General features: G+C 38.0%; 1 protein-coding gene across 3 annotated transcripts in view; it reads right to left on the minus strand.

Moving 5' to 3' along the window:
• Rspo2 (R-spondin 2) overlaps nucleotides 1–27749 on the minus strand; it is a 157914-nt gene that overhangs the window by 37760 nt on the left and 92405 nt on the right. For all 3 annotated transcript variants that reach the window (XM_036208437.1, XM_036208438.1, XM_036208439.1), the window contains exons 4-5: nucleotides 26982–27125; nucleotides 23510–23698 (exon numbers count right to left, since the gene is read on the minus strand). In XM_036208437.1, the coding sequence (XP_036064330.1) occupies nucleotides 23510–23698; nucleotides 26982–27125 (333 nt within the window). The remainder of the gene's footprint in view (nucleotides 1–23509; nucleotides 23699–26981; nucleotides 27126–27749) is intronic.

Raw genomic sequence — 27749 nt, forward strand, 5'->3', positions numbered from 1 at the left:
AATACTATAAAAATAAATATAAGAACATATAAAATACTTAAACTTTATAAAGAAAATGGCCAAGAAGATCACACATATGCCATATAAAATATACATGGACTTACATTATCCATTCCTTTTATTTTTAATGACCATAAAACGCTGTTCTTAAATTTATTACCCACTTAAAATATATGTATACACATATATGTAAAATAAAATATATATACCCACACATTTATGTGCAAATTTAAGAATAGCCACGTTAACAACCCTTTAAAAATGACAAAATCTATGAACTCATTTCTGAGAGGACATAGACGCCATGTTTCCCCTCTGAGAAATATTTCAAAATTCATTTTCATAAAGATCCCTTAATTCTATTTGCCTTAGCTGGCGCCAGTCAAGACTTTGGAGAAAGCTTAGGAGACAAGAACAGAAGCTAAAACTATCATTGTACAACACAACAAGTTATAAATCCAACATTTCTGTGCAACTTTGGACTCATTTCAATCCTTCTGAAAATTAAAGAGCTTGTCTTTGGACTTGACCCTTTATTTATAAGTATTGAACTATGAAATTTTCAAAACACTGCCAATGGAGAAGTCTTGGCCCCTTATCTTAACATGTAAAAAGTCTATTTTTTCCCTCTCTTCTAAACTTTTCAAAGAATGTTCTTTGTCAGAGATAGGCTGAGGTTACGTAGTTTGCTAGGAAGAAATGAAAGATCCCTCTCACTAATAAACAGATACATACAGGAGAAAAAGAGATGAGAAAACATGTTAAGATTGTGTTTTAAAATACAAAGCAGTTCTGGGAAAGTGTGCTAAGGCTGGTACTTACATTATTCTGGTAGATCAATGACAAACACTATCCACTGGAAAGACACTTGGAAATATGAGTATTTGGCAAAAGATTATCTCTCCCTTTGGTACGGCAATTCTAATTGTTGCAGTAATTGAAAGTATGAGATGTTATATTCATAAGTTCATCGTGAAAATACTGTCTTTTAAAATTATTTTAGTTGTTATCTGATTACAATCCTTGGACAAAAACACTTGTACCAAATTTTTAAATTGCCTTATGTATATTATGAATATTCAAGTATTTATGAACATGAAACTTCCTTGTAATAAGTGTCAAATCCTGAAGATTGAACAGTAGGTATGCCAAGCCTCTCCATCATAAATTAAATTCCCACCACCAAAATCAACTACTATCAATATCCTTTTAAACTGTAGTTTTTATTATTGGGCAGGGAGGTAAGGAGGACCTGTAGGTACTTAGAGAAACGGAAAGGATATGATCAAAATATGTCATATGAAAAAATTAAAAACAGTAAAAGGAGAAATAAAAAGCCTTACCATATTATTAAATTGTTTAATACATATTTTCTATATTGGTCTTTTATTGAGAAACCTTGACAAAAGGAAACCACTTACCCAAAATACAGAAAACTTTTGAGTGCTCAAATGTAACATTAGGACATGGTAAAAAAAAATAAAATCCTAGCGTCTTACAAGCAAAACATGTTCTCATATCTATAAAAGGATTATGCTTGTATATATTATCTTTAGTATACATTTTACCCAAAGCTCAGACATTTATATGGACAATATTTGGAAAGATATTTTTAAATTATGTACTAATATTAATCTTTAAGCTAATAATTTTAAAACTTGTTCCAAAAAATATATGTTAATAACCCCAATGTTGTCTATCATAAATAAGGATCAAAACTGATGTGATCTAAATATTTAGCTCAGAATTTTTCAATCTCATGGTATCCTGCTAGGCCCTGGATTTGTAAAAGGCCCTAGTCCTCCTGGAAAGGTTGTCCAGATTTTAGTAAACCATTTTCAGGACTTCAAATGCAGACTGGAGGACACTGACAGCACTGGTGGGAACAGAAGGCCAAGAGAAGACACAACAGTTTGAGGATGATCAGCAGGGCCACAAATAGGGATCTACTAAATGCAGAATCACCCTCCATAGGATGCAAGACTGAGGTTTGCATGGCTACCAGGAGAGCCAAGGAATCAGGACAACATTACCACTTTCTAAAATTTAAAGAACTCTTATGTCTTTGTGTGACATCCACAGATAAAGGAGATGCCATACCCACATACATCTAAGCAGCCATAACATCCCCCACAAATTGACAGACCCTACATTCTCATTAAACCTCATAAGAAAAGAAAGACTATCAGTGATGTGTCCTGAGTCACAATTAACAAGTATTAGCTCTAAGGAGATTGAATCAAGATGTGTTCTCCTTGCCACTTGCTCTTTTGCCTCCCATTATTTATGAGCAGAAACATAGGAACAAATACAACAAGCCAACAGGGGGTCTGAGAAGGGGTGTGAGGGTAGGCATTGGCAAGAGATGCTACATCAAGGAACTTACTTCTTAGCAGAGATGCTCAAATACTGCTTGAGTATCAAAATCTTTGAATATCAAAATTGTTAGAACTACATTTTGACTTTATAAAGTGACTTCCCGCAAGATTTCTGCTAACTAGGTTCTTTATTGGATGGATGTGATCCAGGTTATAAGGGGAAATCCTGCCTCAAAATTTTCAGCAGACCAGTTAAGAAAATATACATTTTGCTCATAAACAGTACATAAAGAGGGAGTATGAAGGGATTACATAAAAATGTTTCTTGTATATGTTAAAAATTCCGGTCTTGTCTGTAAGAGTACTCTTAAAATTAAATTGCAGCATAGTCATGTTTAACTAAACATTTATTCATCTCAGAGTTTAGCTTTTAAGTTAGTAATAGAATCAGACTTTCTTACCACCTTAACAACTTGTGTGTGTGTGTGTGTGTGTGTGTGTGTGTGTGTGTGTCTGTCTGTCAAAAATAACTAAAGAAAAAAAGGTCAAGAATTTGAGAGGGAGTGAGGGGACACAGAAAAGGCTGGAGGTAGGGGGAAATTATATAAGTACAGTACATATATATGAAAAATTTAAAATGAATTTCATAAAAATTAGGTTTTTGAAATTGTGGTAATATATGATATTAAAAGAGCTATTTGAAGAATTTCTAAAAAAATCAAAGTGCACTGCATGCATTATATGAAATGGCACAATTAAATCCATTATTATATATGCTTAATGAATACTAATAAAAATAAATTAACAAATGTCATCCAAAAATTAAATACTAAATTATGAATTTACAATTTCCTATATTTTCATATATTCAAATACATTGATTTTATTTACAGAAAAGTTGTCATAACTCCTGTGCATAAAAATATTCAGAAGAATTTAAAATTAATTCAGAAATGCTTAAGTAATTTTTACCTCTAAATGGTCTCATTACCTACCCATTTCATAGACCATTTCAGACACCTCTCATGAAAATGCATTATCTTAAACCTCTCATGGAGGATTCCTGCAGAATTACTTAGCATATTTAAATGAACGGTTTTCTTTTCAAAATATACATCTTCTCAGTCCACAACATTATCAGTACAAAGGGTCATTTATTAAAGCTATAATACGCCACCCACTTAGTGAATAAATAAATCGAGTAAAATATACCATAGCTCCCCAGCTCCTCAACTACTGGATTGAAAATTGTGTGTCTCACCTGAGGTGCCTATAGGAATGTGGAAAGCATCTGTAAGCTAAACACAAAACACAGGTTCAGTCAAAACAAGGCGTTCCCCTCATCACCCTCAAGCATATAGCCTCTGAAGAGACAGGTGACAGATGTGCCCAGGGACCAAAATAAAATAAAGATCTGGCCAGCCAAGGGAGGAAGGAATTTAAACATAACAAAAGCTCACATTAGCACATGTTGGTGCCAAATGTACTCTGCACGCTGAAAGAGGAAAGAGTGTGGATGAACTGAGGCAGAATGCCTTAGAATTAAAATGGAAAATCTTCTAGACATCTCTCAGAGTACAGAGACCAATGTGATGCACAGCAGCTGCAGAACTGAGATTTTTTCTACTGTGTTTCTAATGAATGTCAACTGCCCAAACAAAGCTTTTAAAGTCAGCACAAAAGACGTTTTGAAAATCTCTGCAAGAACAAAGTTCGATACCAAAAAGTCATAGAATATCTATAATACAAGGAAAGAAATCATGGAGAAAGAAAAAATGTCTGCGAACACACACACAGACACACACACACACACACACACACACACACACACACACACACACGTAATAATTCTTGCTTGTTATTAACCCAGGTCAAGCCCTAAACAAACATTCCTTCCTTCCAGTGATTACTGAATCATAAGGCCACTGGCAGGAACTGTTATCACTTCACTTTCTGCAGAATGTTTCAGAAACCTGAAACCACCCCTCCCACCCACCCCCACCCCCACTTTCCAAACTGTGTGAATACAGTCCTAACCAACCACAAAGTGTTTGCTTCCCAAACTGAATGCATTTGGTGGTCGCGGTGGTGTGATCCATCACAAACTGTTTAACAGAGTAAAAGGGGGAAAAGAAGGGTGGAAAAGTCACTAAACAATCAGGCACAGCGATGGAAGAAGTTACTGTGTGACGGTGACATGGGACATGGTAGTCAGGCTGCCTCTGTGCTTGGGCGCCTTGGTCATGCAGTTCAGCCACTTCAACCACAGGACATTCACAAGGCTAATATTGCTGATAGTGGGAACATTGAAAAAAGTGTCCAGATGGGTCTTTTCTGCTTTACTGACACAAAGCATCCTGTTCATCAATCCAAGAATACAAGGCGAACAGTACGAAGTTAATTATCTGAAAATATGTTGCCCACATTCTATCCACATTAAATTTTTTTTTTCTAGAATCACTCATAAAGTGCAGGCTGTGCCACTGTGATAATGAATCTTTAGTATTTGAAGGGTTACTTAAAAGTCAAAATGCCTATTTTAGGTAAGCTTTATTAATTGCTTAGTAACATCTTTATACCTAGCATTGAGGATGTCTCAACAGATCTCAACTCAGGTCCCCATGAGTCAACACAGCAGTGCTGTGGATATTGCTCTGTATAAATAAAATGCTGTTTGGCCAGTGGCCAGGCAGGAAGTATAGGCGGGACAAGAGAGAAGAGAATTCTGGAAAGTGGAAGGCTGGGGGAGAGACACTGCCAGCCGCTGCCATGAGAAGCAACATGTAAAGACACCGGTAAGCCACAAGCCATGTGGCAAAGTATAGACTAACAGAAATGGGTTAATTTAAGATAGAAGAAGTAGATAACAAGATGCCTGCCATGGCCATACAGTTTGTAAGCAATATAAGTTTCTGTGTGTTTACTTGGTTGGTTCTGAGCGTCTATGGGCCTGGCAGTGAGAGAGATTTGTCCTGACTTTCTGAAGGTTACACACATAGCCACCTTAGCGTGCTTAGTGTTCTGATGATGCTATTACTATATCAACTTCAATCTTCCATACCAAAATTGTACAAAGAATTCTACCTTTTGCCACTAAACAGACTAGTAAAGGAACTTCGTTTTGAGTGGAGTGCTTCTCACATTAGCTGTCTCTTCTTGTACCGAGAAGTAGTTTTTAAATTTTTACAGGTGATCACTGCCCCTTAGCACACAAAATGATAGATTTTTCCCTTGAAGGAACTTGAAATGTAAACAACCCATATTCTAACTTGGATTAAGTTATGAGTTTTATAACAGACACTAGCCAGAAATGCAAATTATTTCTGCAAAGTTCTAATCCTGTTATCAATCCATTGAGACATGACCCTTTACCCTTCATCCTACCCCTGGCTATGGTTCTATAGTTTTATTACATGTTTTTACAAAAGAAAAATAGTAGTAAAGCTACCTTAGATTCTAGTTTCAGAGTCCTTGAGAGATGACACAGAGGTGTGGATAGCAGTTTTCTAACTTACAAAGCCAGATGGCCTATTTCTCTCAGGAAAAATGTAAAGCTCCCAGGATGCTTTGCTCACAGCTCCTTGGCCCAAGACAACTTAGCATCTACCTGAAGAAGGTTCTTTCTGAAGTGGAGTTTGACAAAACATACAAATTCAGGGGAGTCAAAGAAATCTTGGAAATCTGAAGTTCCCTTCCTAGCCCAATTCTGAGAGAATATTCATTTAATACAAAAAGCTAGCTGAACCATTTGGTCAAGTGATGAATATAGAAAAGCCAAATACACTGAAGTGCTGAAGCCACAGATACAAGCATCAATCACAGCTCCCTCCTGATAAAAGTTTGGAAAGGGTTAATAGATCTCTTCCATAGAACTTGGGAAGCAGTTGGTGCCAGTGTTTTTCTAAGACATCCATGTTCCTTGCTGTTGGTGTTTGGTTCTTGCTTTTATTATGATTATCGCAGCTTTGATACCTTTTCAAATCTTGAGTCACCTTATCAGCAAAGCTTGTGGTTTATAGGAAGTATAATACTTACTAGCAAAAAAAAAAAAAAAAATTCAAGTACCTTACTAGGAAAAGCACATATTTCACTCATTTCCTTCTAGGCTGTGGACCAGGAGACACTCACACCAGAGCCACAGCTATTATCGCCAGACTCTCGGCTAATCATTTGAGATTCATCTGGGACTTTTGTGTAGACTACAGTCAGTATCCAAAATCAAGACTCAGTCCTGAGATGTTAACTCTCACTCTATGATCTTCCTTTTGCCTTTTCTTTTATAAACATCTCAAATTTCCCTTCCTAAGTTCATAAAATATTGTATTTTATGTTGAAAAATAGAGACACTCCTTTTGTTTTCATCTAGTAGTTAGCTTTGGTAGAAGGCTCACTCGAATCAACTAGAGGAAAGTCTAGCAAATACACAAAATTCAACAGCTTCTTTGAACTTTGTTCTAGGTAATGATTACAATGACAATTGACTAATGAACAAATGTAAAAATCTTAATGAGTAGACTGTGACATCACTTATGTGAAAAGGACTTATGTGCACCACAATGTGAAAAATAATTGTAGATCCTTTTTCAATCTTGTGTGCTGGGTGCGTCCCATATTGTCTTTGATAGCCTTCAACAGATACTCCATTAACCACAAGTAAAATCTATTAGAGAGCATGCAGAATACAAAATGAGATTCACACCTCTCTGATGAATAATCATTCTCTTGGCTATCAGCAGCATACAGACCATAAATGTAGCCAACAGGAAGTCACAGCATTTTTCCAGTCCTTTTCTGTTCACACAGAAATCTGCTGAGTTTGATAGTCAGCAGAACTCACCTGCGGTGTAATTCTGAAGTAATACTAGACTGAACAGTCTATAAACACTGTAGTAAAACTAGCAAATTCTTTATAGTGATTAATAAATCACATTACAGCTACTGAAAAACCGACCAAAGAAATGTATGAAAAGGGAAAGGCAATTGAACAATTGAATGAGGAGTACAGAGGCACACAGTTTTGACAAAAGACAACATACATCACTTTCTCCCATGGTCATAGAACTGTCTTCAATTACCAGACATCAATTTTCTGCCTTTAATTAAACTGCCATTGCCTGCAAGAGTCTACATAGGGGATGTTATATGCCAGGCTGTTGGGAGGGTGTCAAAATTCTGTAATAATTTCATGAAATAAATTCAAATAAGAAAATCTTAGTCTAACCTCTACATGTCCAGAGAAGATCCTAGTCTCTCTAAGATCCTCCAAAGTGTCCACACTGAGGACTATTATTCCAAAACCCGAATCTCTTTGAATTCCAGATTTCAACTGCAAGCAAAAAACTTTACCAGTACAAATTAAATTTAGGAATCTTGAGGACAGCAGAAACTTGCTAACTGAATAGGTCCATGTCTTTTTTATGCCTTTGTGAACATTTTGAAAACCCTATTTGCAGGGCCATACTCTAACACCCAAATTTCCATACATCATAACATTGCAATGATCTCAAAGATAAAATGGTGCTTTTGCATAAATGTTAATAAGCTAAATTTTCTCACAGTATAAGTATCAGAAATTAAAGACTGAATTTTAAGAGGCTTTGGCTCTTTTGCAATACTGCCTTCTGAACCAAAATAGCTTTTTAAAACTCACTTTTCATAGTGATAAAATAAAAATGTCCTATTTAAAATAATAATATTTTGTCTGTCTTAGGAAGGTTAAAAAAATAGGACCTCTTTTTGGTCAAAGAGAACTATGTTATTTCCTTTTTGAGAGAGGGGTACTTTGGGCTAGTAATTTGTTTTGATTTTGTTATTGTTAGAAGGAACAAATGTGAAACATTTTCTTAAAGTTTAAATGCACATACAAGCTATTTCTGAAACAAAAGCATAAAACGAACTAAAATTGTGGCTTTTTAAATTTTAGCTACTGCTGTCTGGACTTCTATTCCAGTAGCAGATGAATATACTAATTTCCTAAATATGGAAAATGCCAGCATTAAAGCCAAATAAAATTGAGTTTAAGATAATTATACTAGATTTCATCAAAGCAACTTGGCACTCATCAAGACTCGATCCCAGTTGGCTGATGAGATTTCATCAGGCTGTTTAAGAAGCAGGGAAATAAACAGAGGGGGAGAGACAATGAGAACAATGTGACAACTATCAAACAAAATGCTGAGCACAACACTGAACATTTCCCTAAACGCAACGCTGGGCCCGCCAGTTCTCCCCCACACATAAGCTTGAGTAAGCACAAATGTGCGAGGACAATAAATTATGATGTGTTTTGAATTTTCAAATCCCCTTTATCGATTCCTTGCACTACACTGACCATGGAACGGTTCATAAATACTGATGTTGCATGAGATAGCACCAACTTGGGCACTGTGTGATTAAAAGTAAACCTTTTTTTTCTTAATGTCAGTGCTTGAGAGGTCACTACCCTCGTTTGAACTCCTTTACGTAAATTCTTAATAAATGTAAGTGATTATAGAAGGAATGGTTCAAATTAGGCTACCATTGTTCTAGTTTTCGAACTAGATATGTGCACATGTCATCCACCTGGTGGAAAGATTTCATGTAGTGGTTCTGGGAATCCACAGCTCTTATGTTTCTGATAAAGTAGAGGCAAAATGGTAATAGTAACACAGAATGCACCGCTTCAAACAGCACTACAGAAGCTGGCCAAATAGCTCTTAATTCAAAGCACATTTGATGACTGTATTAAGTCAATCTGTGCACATGAAGTTGACAATTATACCAAATGGAGGAAGAGCTGAAATGCAGCAGACGCTTGACATTTGAGATAGAAATTACTTTAAATTACTCAAGATAGCAATACCTCTCTCAACATGTAAAATCCATGTATAGATGCAAGACAGATGCATGCAGCTTCCTTATATAGGATGTGACATCAGCTGAAAAGAAGAAAAGGGGAGGGGGTGGGAACCTTTTTGAGATACGTCTTACCTAAGTTGGTATTAAACTGCTTTTACTATTTCATTGCATCAGACATCTATTTCAAGAAAGATATATAAGGACTTGGTATTTGGGGAAACAGAGCCTTCAGACCAACCAGTCTATTACCAATTTCCTAAGCTTACAATGATAAAAAGATAGATTATTAATTCAAGTATCTATTTTTCATTACTGTCTCAATCTTGATATTCTAATAACTAAATTAAGAGTGTATCAAAACTGAACACTGGTGCAGTCCCCTCAGGACTCAGGTCTGCACATCTTAGTAACCATTAGCCTAGGCTATTCACCTTGTAACCTCCAGCCCTTTCTTTCAGTAGGTAAGTCTTCCTCGGCATGATGCCCTAATAAGGATGCTCATTGGCTGCCTCACCAATTCTTAAACTCAGCATTTTGTTTGTCACCATCCCTGCCAGTGAAGAGAAACCAATTCAGCTTTGTCTATGCTGACACATCAGTTAGCAGGATTATAAAGATGGTCCCCAGCCCAGTGATGGAAGAGGACTTCAAGTAGAGATACTAGAAAGGAAAAGGAGTGACCAAATGAGAAGCAAGACCAGATAGGTAGTTACTTTGTTAAGAGGTAAAGGCCAGTGTGCTAGGCAATGTGGCTCTGTGACAAAGCCCCTGGAGAAGCACATAGAAGACCCTGGATTCTATGCTGGCACCATAACCATCACCAACAACAAAAGTGTTATTTTTATCTTTCATGTTATACAAAACATGAAAAGAATAGTATGATTTAATCTTCATGACAACCCTATGTCACAGGCACACATTATCACATCACATAGACGTTGGCACTGAAGAAATGTTTCAAAATGGTTGACTTTCAGGTGTTGAGCAAAGATTTAAGTCCTGGTATGTCTGAGTATGGAGACTGTATTAAGGGTCCAAAGCATTGACAAGCTGTGATGCTTATAGAAAGAATGACCAATCCCAGGGGAAAGGAGGTGTCAATGATGTATCAGTCATGGTAAACCAAGCATATTGGCATCATATATCTAGGGAGAGATGCCTATCAGTGAGTGAACCTATGAGACCAGAGCTCAGAAAGAAGCTAGTTCATATCAGAGGGAGCTGGGAGATGGGCTAAAAGCAAACCAGTGAGAACCAGGAGGAGGCTAGCTCACAGGAGGCAGTATTGGAACATAACAGAACCTGAATAATATGTGGCAAAGAACTCACCTGTTAACATCCCTCTTCACTTACCACTCAGTCATGCTGTGGCAGGCTAGACCCATTTTGTACATGACTGGGCTTTAGGTAATTAAGAAACTTTATGTCATTCAATTAAGAGGTGAACAAGGATAGTGTAATTGCAAGTTTAAAACTCTGATTTCCTGTGCTGTGCTTTCCATGATACTTATGTCTGCCATCGCTAAAGGTATCTATTAAAAGGTGTGCATTGGAAAGTGGGAGGATGGCAGCTGAAGAGCCCTGAGCAGAGTGGGCTGTTAAAGGAAAATGGGAAGAGAAGAACAAGTGAGCTATACATTTCCTCCTGCCCCATGTCACAAATGTAGCACATTGGTTACTACATACTTTTCTCCTGAACCCAGCATTTCACTTGAGATTCCTTTAAAACCCAAAGTCCAGTCACTAACATGTCAGATAAGATCACTTTAGATTATACAGTTGAAATCAGGCCTTGTGGGAACATTTTCATCCTTGACTTGAATAATATTTATGTGTTTTAAGAAAGTACACTGGAAGGGGGAATGACAGTTAATATGACAGTAAAAAATGGAGACTAATCCATTCAAAGATCTCAGAGAAATGGCAAATGGAAGGAGTGAGAAACAGATACAGTTCACTTGGGGTAAAAGCAAAACGTGCCTACACTAAAACAGAAAAAGGGGAAAGAAGAGTAGGAAACATTGCACAAATAACCAGGAAATGGCCTGGCTTAGAAAGTTGGCAGACAGAGATAGAGGGGTCATAGTAGACTGAAGGCCAAGATCAAATCCTACACTCATTAGAAAAGCAAGCAAACAGAAAAATGCATAAACATCAAGACTCTGAAGTATTTACTGGTAATTCTACCATTTAAATTAGCCTCTGCGCAGTGCTGGGCCCCCAGTCTAGGATGAACAGTTTATCCTCTCACTGACTGACACCTTCCCAACACAACATTCAGCCTCTCAGGTCTTAGTCGGCTTTCTGCTAACACACCGCCCACATTTTCAAATGTCTCCTGGACTTTCCACACTGTACAAGATAAAGTCCAAAATCCTTCTAGCCACAGATACACTTCCCAGTCAGCAACTTATCCTTTCTGCTATGTAGAATTTGTCCTCCTCACATTGGGCTTCCACAATCTCCACTGAAAAAGAAATGCCTGATACTAACACAGTATCAGACAGAAAATCCCTGAAGATGCTGTTGAGTTCATTTTATATTGGCTATCTACTGCTGGGTGTGGGACCTATATTTAATACGGGGTTTTTGAAAACTTCCTTGGATAAAACAGTTTTTCATTTGCAAGTAGTTATCAAGGCGTTAGTTTCTGGGTTAGGGATGGGGGCATGGGATACTTCTCATATCCAGGACCCCATCGGGTGCAAACCAAAGCAACCATTTGGTGTGACCCTATGCATGCTGCCACAGCCTCTGAGGGTTCATATATACTCATCCTGCTGTGTTTAGGGTGCCTTGTTTCCTTGCTACTCCTTCCCCTCAAGCTCTTACAATCTTTCCACCTTCTCCTCCACAGAGTTCTCTGAGTCGTGAGGGGAGTGATTTGATAGAAACATCCCATTTAGGACTGAGTGTTCAAGTGTCTCCCTCCCTACTCCTTATGGAGCTGTGGGTCTCTGTTTGTTTTCACTGGCTGCAGGAGGAAGCTTCTCCGATGGTAGCTAAACAACGTACTGCTCTGAGTAAAGGAAAATGTCATTAGGAGTCATCGTATGGCTATCTTTCTTCAGCAGAACAGTAGTATTTGGTTTTCCCCTAAGTCTCTGGCCCAGCTAATCTTAGTCATCAAAGCAGTGTCAGGGATGGGTTCCATCTTATGGAGTGGACCTTAAATCCAATCAGATATTAGTTATCTTGCAGTAAGGTCATCTTGTAGATAGAAGGGTTTGTAGCTGGGTTAGTGTTTACATTTCTCCTTTGATATCAGGAAGAGTACTTCCCAGTACCATGAACACTACTAGTCAATCAGACTGAAGGCTCTAGCTAGATAGGTACCAATTTGCCTTCTCTGTGTTCAATGAGTTGTGCAGGTATTGTCTTCAGTGATAGGACCTTAATGTCAGTTTGTTGAGAGAAACCAATAACCTTGACAGTAGCATGAGTTGTTTGGGGGTTCCCACAGGGCCCCTTTGGCCACAATGTGATTACATGTAACCCATTCCTGTTACTGGAAGCTTCATTTGATGATAAGAGATGTCTAGTTGGGACAATGTCTCCATTATTTGACAATTTTATTTAGATCAACTTCTTATGTATATATATATATATATATATTTTAGGAAGTTTCTAAAAGCTTCTGTATTAAGTTTCCATATGACCCCTCAAATGGCCATTTTAGTTGTCCCTTTCCATATTCTCTTCCTCACTCCCTTCTGCTCTCCCCTCCCCCATTTGACCCTAACCCCCAACATCATCCTTTTGTGTATATAGTACAGCTTCTGCTTTTGTGCTTTTGTGGGATTCCTATGTGTGCAAAAATATGTGTCTTTGTTTCTATATGTATTTCTCATAGTTTTTCTTTGGCTCTTTTTTTCTGTTTGTTTTGTCCTATTCCAATTTGTTGCTTAGTTCTGTCTTATTTTATTATTATTCCTTAGCCACCTGATTGTTTTCTACTGTGAGACAGAAGGGGAATGGATCGATATGGGAAGGAAGGTGAGGTGGGACTGGGAGGGTTGGGGGAGGGAAAATTGTAATCAGAATACATTGTATGAAAAAAATCTATTTTCAATCAAAGAAAAATAATAAAATAATCCTTCCAGGGCTGGAGAAGTGGCTTGGTAGTTAAGAGCACTTGCTGTTCTTGCAGAGGACCAGGGTTCAACTCCCAGCACTCACATGGTAACTCAAATCTGTAATTCCAGTTCCAAGGGATCTGACACCTTCTCTGGCCTCCTTGGGCAACAAGCATTCACATGGTGCACATACATATATACATGCAGGCAGACACTCACAAAGTAAACAAACAAATCTCAATTACAAAGCTTCTATTCATCCCTGCTCTTTGGAAAAATTTCCTTGGGCCCTACAGCTAATAATGCCTTTCCCCTCCACTAAAACATCAGAGCCTACAAGAGTCAGTTGACATTTATGAATTGGTTCTTTTGCCATTGTGTGATGTAAATTTTCTTCTTCATTGATTTGATTATCAGTTTTATTTCTAAAACCTCCTTCTTTCCACCTGTTCATTTCTTTAGAACATGGAAGAATTGTGGATTTCTTAGAACAGCGGCTCTCACATAGCATCATGTAAGTTCAACAGAGAGATGGGAAGGTACCCCAACAACATATTTTAATAAAGTAAGTTCAACTCAGGAAGCATTTATTCAATTTCCATCTGGTTTTCTCATAACTAATAATTTTGATACAGTGATACAGATTAAAATCATCCAGGAACAGCCTTGGAAAAGAGACAAAAATCCCAAAAGGCTCCTTAAAATATTAGTGTAGGGAAGTCCCTTGGGAGATCTTCCTTACCATCTAGTAACTACTTACTGATAATTTTCAAGAGTTGCCGTGCAAACCCAGGACAACAGAGCTGTATCATATATAGATATTTAAGATGCTAAACTCTTCTCTCCAAATCCCAATATTCACTAAAAGAATATTCTGGATGACACCGGTCAAATAAAGCAGATGATCCTTCCCTGAGTTCTCTGTCCATCTCACACTTTGAGGAGTCACATTGTGATCACACACTTTCCGCTTTTCATGGAGGGATAAGTACTGAAGTGAAGCTGCCTTCTCGGATACTTTCGACCACAGGATCCACTGCTCTGAATGTGCCTCCCCTTTGAGAATTCCATTTCATCTGACAGTAACCTGCTTAGTTTTTCTCTTCCTATGGAACTAGAACAGTTTGTGAGCATTATCAATTTCTCCAACTCTAGTCTATCATCTAAATCCTCCTCCTCCTCCAGCATAAATTAAGTGCACAAACTTCAGCGTGTTCAGATTGTGAAGGGATATTTATGTGTATGCACCAGTACGTTTTTTATTTATAAATATATGTACACAGTACCTTTCCTTCGAAAAGCTATAATCAATGTTATGGTCTATAACTACTTACTTTAAATTGTGGTATAAGTCAAAAATTTTGTTCAACTATGTTAATGAATATTTGGGCTTTTTTTCTTATCAGTCCTGAGCTCTTTCTTATTCTGCCTCCATTTTTCTTGGTCCTTGTACTTTTACATTTTGGGGGGGGCTTGTTTCACCATGCTGCTATGTATCTTTTCACACTATCACTAATATTATGGACACCTGTCAAGAAGATGTAAGGGCTATGTGTTAATTATTAAATGTCCTTACTAAACAAGTTTACATAGTTTATTCCTGGTCTCCAAAATCCTTAAATAGAAGAAAAAAATGCTAGTCCTATGAAAATTATGTCTAGGTATCACAGAGAGGCTGATTGTGCATCAAAAACTGTTGTTTCCATAGCTGCAGGTTAATAGTGAAAATGTTTGCCAGACCTCTTAAAAAATATAATTGTGGGCGGTGGTGGCACACACCTTTAATCCCAGCACTCAGGAGGCAGAGCCAGGCGGATCTCTGTGAGTTCAAGGCCAGCCTGGTCTACAAAGCGAGATCTAGGAAAGGTGCAAAGCTACACAGAGAAACCCTGTCTCGAAAAACAAAAACAAAACAAAACAAAACAAAATCATTGTATCAACTTAGCTACTATGTGTAAAGACAACATGAGTCACACTGGGATTTTAGAACTGTAATTCTTTCAACAAAACTGTCTCTTGCTGCCCCTGGCCCTGGAGGTACACCAACTTGATCCTACTCTTCATCCACACCATAGGGAGATCACAGGCACCAGAGTCAACGAAAGGGCATTTCTAAGAATCATTAGGGCCGCCAATTCCAATGGATCCAGAAGCCACTGAATAAAGAGCAGGAAGACACAGATGAGGAGAGGGAGAATGAGAGAGAGCAAGGGGTCCCAGGAATAAGGCATCCATTACCCAACAGGCAGATTTCATTCAGACACTTATCACCAGCGTTTTCAGAGGACACATCAGGTCTGTAGTTTACCAGCAGAGTTCCAAAGAAACTGTCATTTTGTAGCCATTTTTCCACACTGCAGTTGGATATACAGTCTGACAAGATACACAGTCCAGGATTCTTTGGAAAAGTGTGGTGGGTCGGACATTTGGGGTGTAGACATCAGGTTGCAGGGGTGGGTATTGTAACTCTATTATTATGAAAATATTTCAAGTCACATTCATGCTCTGTGTGCACATGAGGAAAAATGGGCGAAATGGTGAAGACTGACACTTCCCAATGGCTGCTGTGTAATCTATCTCTGTCTCTCTGATGTCGTGTCCACAATAGTACACAGTATATTGATTACTAGGAGTAAAAAGTTGTCACCCATCAATAAAAATCACAAAGAAAAAATAAAGAATCGTTAGGGGATTTCTTGTCTTAAAGAGAGTAGGGCAACATTTCCTATAAAGGGGACACTCTACCTCTGGCACCATCTGTGTCCTATTAAATGTTTTTATTTTGGATACTCATAAAATGGTTTTACATCTTTCACATTAAGATCAAACTAGCTTACTACTGGGTAAAATTCATAAAAGAAAGGCACTCTGGAATTTTCCTCTTTGCCTTGTTACACGGTGGACAATGGGCCTTCAGTGACATATGCAGTTGAGAAATTCTTTTTTTAAGTACCCATAAAAAAGATGAGGACATGGTGCCCCAGACTATAATCAAATCAGTCTGGTAGACCTTCTAGATGGGAACCTCAGAGAGTGACACAAAGGTGTAGCTTCTTTCACTTATTCACTCTCTCAGTGTCCCCTCTGGGCAAGCAAGAATGGTATCAAGACAGACTTTCAATGACTAAGAAAGGAAATTGTCATATCTCCCTCCCTTGTATTCTGTAAGTGCTTTGCTCTTCTTAGATTTCTGTGTCCATGCCCATGGTTTTACCACCTATAGACTTTATGGTTCACATACACACCCCAGAAACCTGGTTTGTTACTTCACATTTCCTTAGATCTTACACTCTGCTATGTGAGAATAAACAAACCTGAAAATAACTAGATTGCTTAAAAACAGCAACAAAAGATGTACTACCACTGGACACAGTGGCACAAACTTGTGATCCCCACACTCAGAAGATGGTACTTCAAAAGACCCTGGGTTTCCTAAGACTGACACACACACACACACACACACACTCTCTCTCTCTCTCTCTCTCTCTCTCTCTCTCTCTCTCTCTCTCTCTCTCACACACACACACACACACACACACACACACACACACACACACACACCAGTACCACCACCACCACCACCACCACCACCACCACCACCAATGAAAATTGTACTACCACTAACTGTAGGAGCCAATGTTTAATCTTCTGTCCATTTTCTAAGAACAAGAAAAAAAAATAAAATAAAAAATTTAAAGGTGTGATGGAAGGGCCAAGAAAAGGCCATTTCTCAAGACACTATTAAGGCCCTAAAAAAGGAGTATTAGACACAATACTGCCAGAAATTTTTGGAAGAAGGTTGTTGTAAAACATCAGCTCTATATAACAATGATAAAATTAACAATGTTGCAGCTATGGATAACTATTCTGATTTACATTCACTACATATACCATCTATGTATCCAGACTACCTGGAAACAGTGTGATTTATTTAATTTAAAATCACCACTATCACAAACCACTAATTGCTCAAAGAAATATAATGAAGTATTTAACAGAACATACAGAAAGGCAAAAGAATCTTCAGAGAAAAGCTTCATTAATGACACCTTTTTAGACAACGTGTAAGTCACAGAAGAGATATGTTTTTCTCTTATCCTCTCTTCCAATGACCCTTGAAGCTTGCATGTAGAAAGCAGACCACATAAATTGCAAATTAAATGTAAACAAAATGTAGAGAAATAAAGAACATATGTCTAAAGCATATTTTCTTGACCCTGTCCTACTGAAAATGTGCTTATTTCCTGTTGTTGGTTTAATCCTTCACAATCAGCAGCCATCTTTAGTTCTATTATCCAATGCTTAGTCCAAATGATGCTGTCAATTTATATACAGAAAACAGGTATTAGTGAGGTCTTATTCCTGTTAACTTTTAAAAGCAGATTTTACAGAGATTAAAGTTCCAAGTTACTAAGTAACATTTTCTTTTGTTTTTTACTAAGTTAAGAACTACTTTTGAAGAAGAAAAGTGGTGGATCATAATCCTCCTTAAGATGAATGAATTATTTCCAAATTAAAATAGGTCATAATAGACTTCCTATTTATATTTAACTTGCTTGTGTATTGCTAAGGAAATATGAGCATGGCTCCAAGAATTATACTTGAATGAGCACCAAATGCAGAAAGCCACTGAGCACCTGTCAGAGCATCACTTAAGAGGATGATTACTGAAACGTCTCAGAAAGAAACAAGAAAACAATGTTAGGCATAGAGTAATCATAAGTAGGGCAATGGATGTTAAATATGGCTTAACACACCAAGCAGGCTCATCTAAAAGTTGACCCTGAAGGACTAAATACTAAAGGGACTATCTTGAAACCATATACTCCCCCAAACTGAACACCAACAACACTACAATTAAAGGAGAGGAGGGTCTTCATAGGATATGAGTTAAAGCATAGCTAGTGACACAGTGCTTCAGGATATATGAAATATGACCTCTGGGTTTCACCTCACTAGTTGTTCTATATAGGATGGTATCTGGAAGGAGTGGTGTTGTATTTTGAAGTACTAGGAAAGAAATCAAATGATATTTCTGAATGTAGGAATAGAAAGAGCTTAAAGTTGCATAAATCACAATGCAAGACAGTCATGGTTTCAACTTCAAGTTTTACTACAGGAACAAGGAAAAGACACAAGAAACTCGGGCTTCTCAGGCAGCAAGACCTTGTTCCTACTCTACACTCTGTTACTAGCAACTTGTTAAGAACCAGTCTGAGCCTCACTGGTACTCACTGGGAACCCCTCTTTCCCAAAAATGTCGTGGGAGAATCAAGAATATTATAATAGTCATTGAGTCAAGTACAACAAATGTATCTTTGATCTTCACATGATCACCTTAGCTTAGATTTGTTGTGGAATATTTGTTTAACTGTGCAAATATGTGTTGCATTTGTTTATGTTGCAGAATATTTGTTTAACTATATAAAGATGTGTTGCACTTATTTAACTATGTAAAGATGTGTTGTTGCTTTATCTTGCCTGCCTACGGCACCTATTGGTCTAATAAAAAGCTGAATGGCCAATAGCGATGGAGGAGGTATAAGCAAGACTTCTAGGCAGGGAGAGTAAGTAGAAGGAGGATTTTAGGTTCTGGGGAAGAAAGAAAAATAGATGCCAGGGGCCAGCCAGATATGAAGAAAGCAGGAAAGTAGGAAATATAGAATGAAAGAAAGGTTAAAAATAAAAAGTCCTGTGGCAAAACATAGATGAATAGAAACAGGTTAAATTAAGTTAAAAGAGCTAGTGGGATAAGCCTAATTTAGGGCTGAGCATTCATAATTAATAATAAGTCTCCATGTCTTTATTTGGGAGCTTGTTGGCAACCCAAAGAAAATTCAAACTATGCACATTTCTGACCAAACACCACTTTCACAGTTTTCTGAAAGGTTAGCACATCTCAGCCAAAACCCTCCTTCAGTGTCCTGCTTTACTTTTCTGTATAGCTCATGCTTGTGCATGAAATTATATATGCTCAACTATTTACTTCCTTACTATAGTTATTCTTTCTAAGAAAAACTCAAGAATTCTTTAAGCAATAGAAAAATAGAACAATAAACACTCTTCTACAAACATCTAACTAAACTTGCTGTCAAGCCAGAGATACTTAAACAAGAAAACATACTTGCTATACAAGCCTAAGAATGTGAATTTTCTTGCATAAAGGAAGAAGGAGAGAATTAAGTCCACAAAGTTTCCCCCACCATATACTACTACTAATGATAATAATAATAATGTTTTGAAAGACTAATGTTGAGTATACACATGAAAGAACATTTGCTAATCTTTTAAGTGTAGGAAATTATACATACTTACAGATAACAATATCTGCTACTGTACATGGGTATCTTCCAGCACCATACTTTAACAACTTGATGTTGTGCTCCCACTGATCACTCAAATATGTAATAACCCATGTACCTTTTTCTCTTAAAATACTGCCTAGTACAGAACTTAAACTGGATTCAAAATTCCTTCCATTCAGAGTTTGGGGCCATTACTACACTCAGTTATTACCAGCAGGATGAAATCTATCACTCAAGAGACAGGAAGGGATGGCTGTATCTGCAACAAATAAGAGGTGACTTTTTAGGGGTCTTTTCTTCTTCCCACTTTTTCCCAAATGGACTGTTAAAATTCATGTGTTGTCCTTTTTCCTCCTGGAGTTTCTTGTGCTCCCCCTTTTTCCCTTTGTTTCTCCCTTACACTCCTGCTTTTACATTTACATACATTTAAATACTTACATTTAAAACAAATCCTATTTAGTCTTTGAAGGTTGATAACACAACATTCATTTTTGGAGCAGGAGAGGGAAAGTCACAAGAAGACTCAGTACATGCTCAGGGCAGCTACCACCAGAAACATGATCAGCTCCATGGTCAATCTGCACTCTTGGACCCCAGGCTCTTTTTCTTGTCTTCCTACATGGTAACCGTAGACCTCACCTGTTCCTTTCAGCAGTTAATCCTACAGTCACTGGGATTTAGAAGAAAACTAAACCTTAGAGGTCTCCTGCATCCGTACCTTCAGTTTATAAATGAGGAAATAAGGGCCAAGGGGGGTTAAGCAACTTGTCAGGGGTCATAAAAGTTGTAAGTTGACAGGATGTAGACACCCACATCACAGACCAAACCTCTAAAGGCTGGTATAAAAGTCCAAGAAACCTTACCTGTTCCATCAGTAATTTAAAAAAAAAAAAAAAAAAAAACGAGGAAACTGACCAAAAAGAAAAATTTGGAAATGAAGAATGGGTACTTCAGTACAAATACATCTACTAAAGTCTATATAATCTTCTTCTATTCCCCTCACAAAACAAATCAGCATGTGATGGGTAAAGAAGGAAACAGGGTAGGCCATTATACCAAGGTATTTTTGTTATTTTTACTCTTGTAGTTTTCATTTTATCATATTTCATAGTTTTCAGTGTAACAGCTTACCTACTTAGCAGCCACTCCATGATGCTGACCTCTAGCTCGGGCCTTTCCCTAATCAAAAGCAGCTGATTTAAATGAGTCTGTGCTCCAGTGTGAAGGAGGCAAAGGCTGCATTTGAGCGCAATCAGGTTAAGATTGGCTCCAACGGGAGAAAAATCCCGACATATGTTGAAAAGATCTGAAAAATGCCTGTATTCCCAACCTGATTACGACTTACATTTTTGCATGGTTTGTCAAAGCAGATCACTGAAATCAAATCAAGATGGAAGAGGGGATAAAGTGGTTTTCTTCTCCATTCTTCCTAATCAGCGTGACCTGCTGAAGAAAGGGACTTTTCCGTCTCTCACCTGGGGCAAGGTGGGCTCTCCACTGGAGGTTATGCCAATTTTTAGCAACCACTGCTCAAATTCCAAAAATAATTTCTTAGTTCTTACATCCTACATTTGTAAATAGAAGTCATTTTGTTACAGCCATTACTTTCTACTAATTTATTTTCCCATAAATCAAACAAAACAAAGTTTCAGCATATCTTTGAAACCCTATTGTAAAGAAACACAAGCATGTTTACTATTTGGCTAAATTTAGACCAAAAAAAAAAAAATTAGTGAACTGAAAATTAGATAGCTACAGGGATTAGTGCAATGCTTAATGGATAAAAGATGGTTAAAACCTAAATACAGTTTAAGCTAGAATCTATCTCTGATTTCTTTGTCAGGAGAAGAAAATTAGCAACTCAGGCTTAACTGATTTTTTTTTTGTAGCACAATTTAAATTATCAGTAGAGTCAAGCATATTCCATTTAGATGGTAACTGTTGGAAGTACAAAGAACAGAAATGTGATAAACATGGCTAACCTATCCTCTCTCTAGAAAATTCTCTATCATGACTGAGGTCAGGACAAAATAAAAGGCTTGAAAGGGGTAGAGGAGTGTTTGGGCTCTTCTTACACACAAGCATGTTTGTTACAAGAATATTTTCAGTTTAATTTTTGCTATTAATGTAAACCACAATTGCAGGACCATGTTGCTTGAAAAAGGAATGGGGGAGGGGCTATATAAACAATATACAACAAAGAACGTCTTTCTTTTCAATACCTGAATACATCAGGTTTGCTTTTAGGCAAAAGGTTGCAGGTTAAATGCTCTCAGCTATCCAAGAAGTGGCTTATTAGTTTTGTAAGAAAATATTTTCTTATATTTTGACTGAAAAATACCCACTTTAAATGAACAAAACCATCCTTGTTAGTGCAAAGCAGACCTAAAAAAACTTTGTTTCAAAGGCCCAGTAAGGAAAAGCAAGACTAATTCAAGAGGAAAAGCTGCCTCCTCCACAGGAGCTTCTGAATCTGGATCTAATAGTCCTCAGAGGCCGGCTGGAGTCTTCCAGTCTTCAGAGTTTCGTCTTTCTCCATGGATCATAGACATTCTCTACAAGGCAGCAGAATGTGGACATAAACCCCTTGTAGCGGCTACATGTTCCCTCTCTGGGCTAGAGTTAAAAGGTTGAAAAGTTACACACTAACAGAGGGGGAGGGGGAGAGGCAAACAAAAGTTTGGATTATTTTACGAGGCACTTTTCCAAACACAACTTGCTTTTTGCTTTGGTTTTCTATTTGTACGCTTAAAAAAAAAAATCTCAGTTTCATCCGCAGCAGCATGGCTTTGGCCAGTGATACAGCAGATGTCAACAGATGATTACTGCTCTAAGAAGCACACTCACACTGTGGGGATTCCACATCGAGAAGCTGGTGAGACAGCTCGGTTGATAATAATGCTTGATGCACTAACACACAGACCTAAGTGTCTACACCCAGAATCCACATAAGTCAGGTATGTCAGCAACTCCAGCCCTGGGTACAGTGCACACAGACAGAGGGCCCTAAGGCCTTGTGGGCCAGCCAGTCTAGCCAAAATAGTGAGTTCCAGGGCATAAGAGACCACGTCTTAAAAAGGTTGGAGACGTGTAGTCACAACACACAAACACATGCACATAAGAATTCCATTTTGACCTCCTCGTTCTGTGTTGTCCAACACCTTGCTAAGTACCCATCTCCTAATTTCCAAATCAGCCTAATCCGGCTATTATAGAATAATGACCGCAAATCAGTATAATTATTACAAAGAGTTAAACACACACACACACACACACACACACACACACACACACACACACACACACACACACACACCAGTAGCTGTTTTCTACAAATTATTATCAAAACAAAGAAAGGAGGCTAATTGTGGTAACATTAAGACAGGGTTTTTCTTCCCAGTGTTTGGGTAAGTTTATTTTAAGTCGTCATCTTCAACTAGTAATGATGCAGATGATTTTACAGTCTAAGCACTTCTCAACTGAAAATTCCTTCTGAGCAAAGGACCAATTTCACAAGAACCAGTTTTTATGGTACGTTTGAAAAAAGACACACACACACACACACACACACACACACACACACACATAAATCTCATTCATAAGCTTGAAAGAATTTTTTTTTTTGTCCGAGACAGGGTTTCTCTGTAGTTTTGATGCCTGTCCTGGATCTTGTTCTATAGACCAGGGTGGCCTTGAACTCACAGAGATCCACCTGGCTCTGTCTCCCAAGTGCTGGGATTAAAGGCATGTGTCACCAACACCCGGCCCTTCAAGTTGTTTTTAAAATATTATGAAAGCAAAATAAATGTTAACTCTATATGCATCACAACTAAGTATTTGTTTCTGAAGTAATTGTTAGTATCAGGTTTTCATCATGGATAGATTAATAGCGTTTATTGGGAGGAGGGAGGGGAGGGAGGGAAAATTCCAAAGAGCACACACACAGCACACGGGAATGATTAGTAAGACCCACCTCCTGGACAGTGCCTCACGGCCATCTTGCATCGTCTGGACTCAGCAATGGTTGGACATGGTATTGTGTCTTTCGCTGGCTTTTTAACAATCTGCCGTGTTCTGGTTTCCAGACCCCATTTAAATCCACATGTGCGGTTGTTTCTGCTACATGTTCCCCATTCACTCCAATGACCAACTTCACATCCTTCTGATAAAGATTTAAAAAATACAAACAGAGACAGCAGTTGGGTATCCACTATTCATTCGATATAAAACTTATACAACTATGTTTATCCATTACCTCAACCATACATATTAAAAAAATAGCTCATGTAGCCTACAGGATCTGAACTCCTCTACAGTTGTTTAAATCATAGAGCACTGACAGCTAAGAAAAACAAATGCCATATAAGTAAGGAAGGAGCAGATACTTTCCACTTGTCACATTTTTTAAGGGATACTGCTGTCCAGTCCTAAATGCAATACTCTATCATCTCTAAAAGATGGTCTCTAAACAGACAAAACCTAAAGAGAAGGCACAGTCTTCATGCCACAGTGGAAGCCACCATCTATCAGATCAATTTCGTATGCCCTACCACAGATCCATAACTGTGTTTGCTTTATTTTCCAAGTACTAGGAGGTAGGCAAGAAGTTGAGAGAGAGAGAGAGAGAGAGAGAGAGAGAGAGGGAGGGAGGGAGGGAGGGAGGGAGGGAGGGAGGGAGGGATCTATTCTGCCTATTCTATCTATTCTCTATACAAGTACTGGGAGGTGGGCAAGGAGTTCAGTGTGTGTGTGTGTGTGTGTGTGTGTGTGTGTGTGTGTGTGTGTGTGTGTGTGTGTGTTTTGTGGAGCTGAGGATCGAACCCAGGGCCTTGTGCTTGCCTACCACTGAGCTAAATCCCCAACCCTTTCCTATCTATTCTTATATTTCTTACCTTCTGTTCGCCGTGCCATATAATACAAGTTTGAAAATTAACAGACATCTGCTGCAATATATATATATTTTTTTTTCTCTAGTCATGGAAACATTTAATTTCCCTTTTGTAAGATTATGGAACAGTGGTGGAGGTAGGCACAGGACATTAAAGCTGTGGAGAGTTCCTCTTTATCAACACTGCTACTGAAAAGCTCTTCACATGAGTGCATGAGGACCCCAGCCTGGAGTTCACACATTGATGCACTGTGATTTCAATCTCAGTAAGCATCAGAATCAATTCCATAATTTTAAAAATCCATTTAAAATCGTTACATAGAGTAATGCACAAGATTCTGTCATTGAATATTTTGTACATTTTCATTTACAATTTGTAATGGGTGCGATTCTTGCTTCTCCAAAGCTAAAATAGCACTTACATACTTTAGTGGCTTTTTCATTTTTCAATTGTGATAAACTACATGTACTAATTTACACATAACTACAATTATAAATGAACACATTTTCTTTCCAAACCTCAGTTTTAAGCTTTCAAATACATATAACTTCAAAGTGATAAGCAACATTTCTAAAGAAAAAATTGTCATGTTTCATTTTAAAATCACTCCATTTAAGGGAATGGGAAGTATAACTGATGATTCCTAACTCTACTGCCTATCAATGAGATATATAATGCATCCAGTAAAATTTGAGGGAGATGGGCATGAAATTACTGTTAAAATCAAGTCTATATATTTGTCAAATGTAGCCACTTTACCTGTTAATCAGTGGCACACACACACAAAAAAAAAATCCCACAGTACTTTATAAACACCAAAGTATAAAGTTCATATGAAGTTTCTAAAATGTGTGATTATTTTTTCCCACTATGCATGTTAAAGTATATATTCTACAGATCTAAAATTCAGCTAACACCAAAACTATTTTAACTGAACTTTGTTACATGCTGCCAATCATCAAGAAAATATTATTCGGACAGAAAAAAATATTCTTTCAACTTTTTTTTTTACATTGACGGTTAAGCAAGAGGCCCCATGGTTCACTGATTTGCATAGCTAAAGCAACAGAATGGATGGCATGATAACACTTGGAAGTTTTGTTTTCCCCTAAATAAAATGCTTTTCTCTGACAGTACTGTGGTGGTTTGAATAGGTATGGCCCTGCATACACTTGTGTGTTTGAATGCCACAGGGAGTGGCAATGCTAGGAGGTGTGGCCTCGTTGGAATAGATGTGGCCTGTCGGAGGAAGTGTCTCACTGTAGGAGCAGGCTTTAAGGTCTCATATGCTCAATCTATACCCAGGACACACTCTCCTTCTGCTGCCTATGGATCAAGATGTAGAACTCTCAGCTCCTTTTTCCAGCACCCTGTTGCCTGAACACTGCCACGTCCCCACCATGATGATAATAGACTAAGCTTCTGAAACTGTAAGCTGCCACCACAGTTAAATATTTTCCTTTATAAGAGTCGCCATGGTCATGCTGTATCCTCACAGCAATAGAAACCCAAACTAAGGCAAGTACCAATAATTTATTAAGATAATACGAAATGAGTATACTACAGATGCTAAATTTTATCAGCATTTAAGTAGGCTAACTCAGCAAATACATACCTAGCAAATTTGGAACAAAGTTACCCATCATCATGATGCCTAAGCTATTTAGAATTAGCAAAGAAATAAAGAGACTTTGGGTTCTAATGAGCAATGAAACTCATTTACTTTTCGGTTGACTATATTCAACATGAATAGCTGCACAGACAACAGAACCAAGCTCATAGGAACTCAACGAACTTTAGACCGGCAGCTATGGAACCTGCATGGGACTGGACTAGGCCCTCTGCATACAGGAGACAGTTGTGTAGCTGGGTCTGTTTGAGGGGCCCCTGGCAGTGTGATCAGGATCTATCCCTGGTGTATGAGATAGTTTTCTGGATCCCACTATCTATGGTGGGACACCTTGATCACCACTGATGCAGGGAGGAAGAACTTGGTTCTGCCTTAACTGAATGTGTCAGGCTTAGCTGTGCCCTCATGGGAGAACTCACCCTTTTGGAGGAGAGGATAAGGGAAGGGTTGGGGGGAGGTGTGGGAGGGAGCAGGAGGAGGCATGAGATGGGGATCTGTGGTTGGTATGAAAAATGAATTTAAAAAATTTTTAAGCTGGGCGGTGGTGGTGCATGCCTTTAATGCCAGCACTTGGGAGTCAGAGGCAGGCAGATCTCTGTGAGTTCGAAGCCAGCCTAGTCTACAGAATGAGATCCAGGACAGGCACCAAAACCACACAGAGAAACCCTGTCTCAAAACTGCCCCCCCCACAAAAAAAAAAATGAAGAAATAAAAAAGAAAGTATAAAAAATATTAAAGTTGAAAACAGGAACTCCAGAAAGCACTTGACATATATTCCCATAGAAAACCCACAATTTTCTCAGTAAGGGTAATGTTGTATTGACAAATAATATAATTGCATATTTTTCTTTTTCTTCTCTTAATATAGAATATATATTTTACAAAATAAAAAATTAAATTGGACAGTTGAATTAAGACATACTCACCTACACATTCCATGGTCTCATCTAATGGTGCAAAACCATCTGGACATTCACCAAAGCAGCGGCCTCTATGCAAATAAAAGCCTACTTTGCACTTGGTACAAAAGTCTTTGCTAAAGCAAGAGTCACAGTTTTCTATTCTGCATCCTACAATTTTAAAGAGAAAGAAATAGTTAAAGGAATGTTGTGCATTTTACAAATCACATTACATAAATTCACTGATTACCTTAACCAAAACACTAATAATCAGAGAAATACAATCTCCAATGCCTTTATTTACTTATGTTAGAGTACTCTACATCACTCCTAATTCTCCCAGCAGCATGCCACATTAATAAGTGAAGTCAGAGTACCAGCAAAGGCCTGAGGCAGCAGGAGACTCCAGAGAGTTTGGAAGTCCAAATGGGATTAAACTAGATGATTATAAAGAATATCCTCCTGCTACAAAGTACATCACCTCCAAGACTGAAATCTGGGCTGCCTTTCAAAGTTCCACAATGGGAAACAGAGTGTGAACTTCAATCAGCATCTTTTGTGTTAAGATAGTCAGTGACTTAAGAATTCAAATTTCAAATTATTTTTAAATGCCTGGTGCATTACCCAAAGCACTGGTCAATGCTATCTTCTTTTTTATTCAGAAAATGATGTGACATGGGTAGGGGAAAGGAAGGACTAGGTCATTTTGTGGAAACCTCACTGCACAAAGGCCTTTGTATACATTTCCATTTGTTCTTCCCAGTTGGATAGAACCAGTAATTTGTAAATGAGGAC

The sequence above is a fragment of the Onychomys torridus genome, chromosome 16, assembly GCF_903995425.1.
Source record: "Onychomys torridus chromosome 16, mOncTor1.1, whole genome shotgun sequence".
Lineage (NCBI taxonomy): Eukaryota > Metazoa > Chordata > Mammalia > Rodentia > Cricetidae > Onychomys > Onychomys torridus.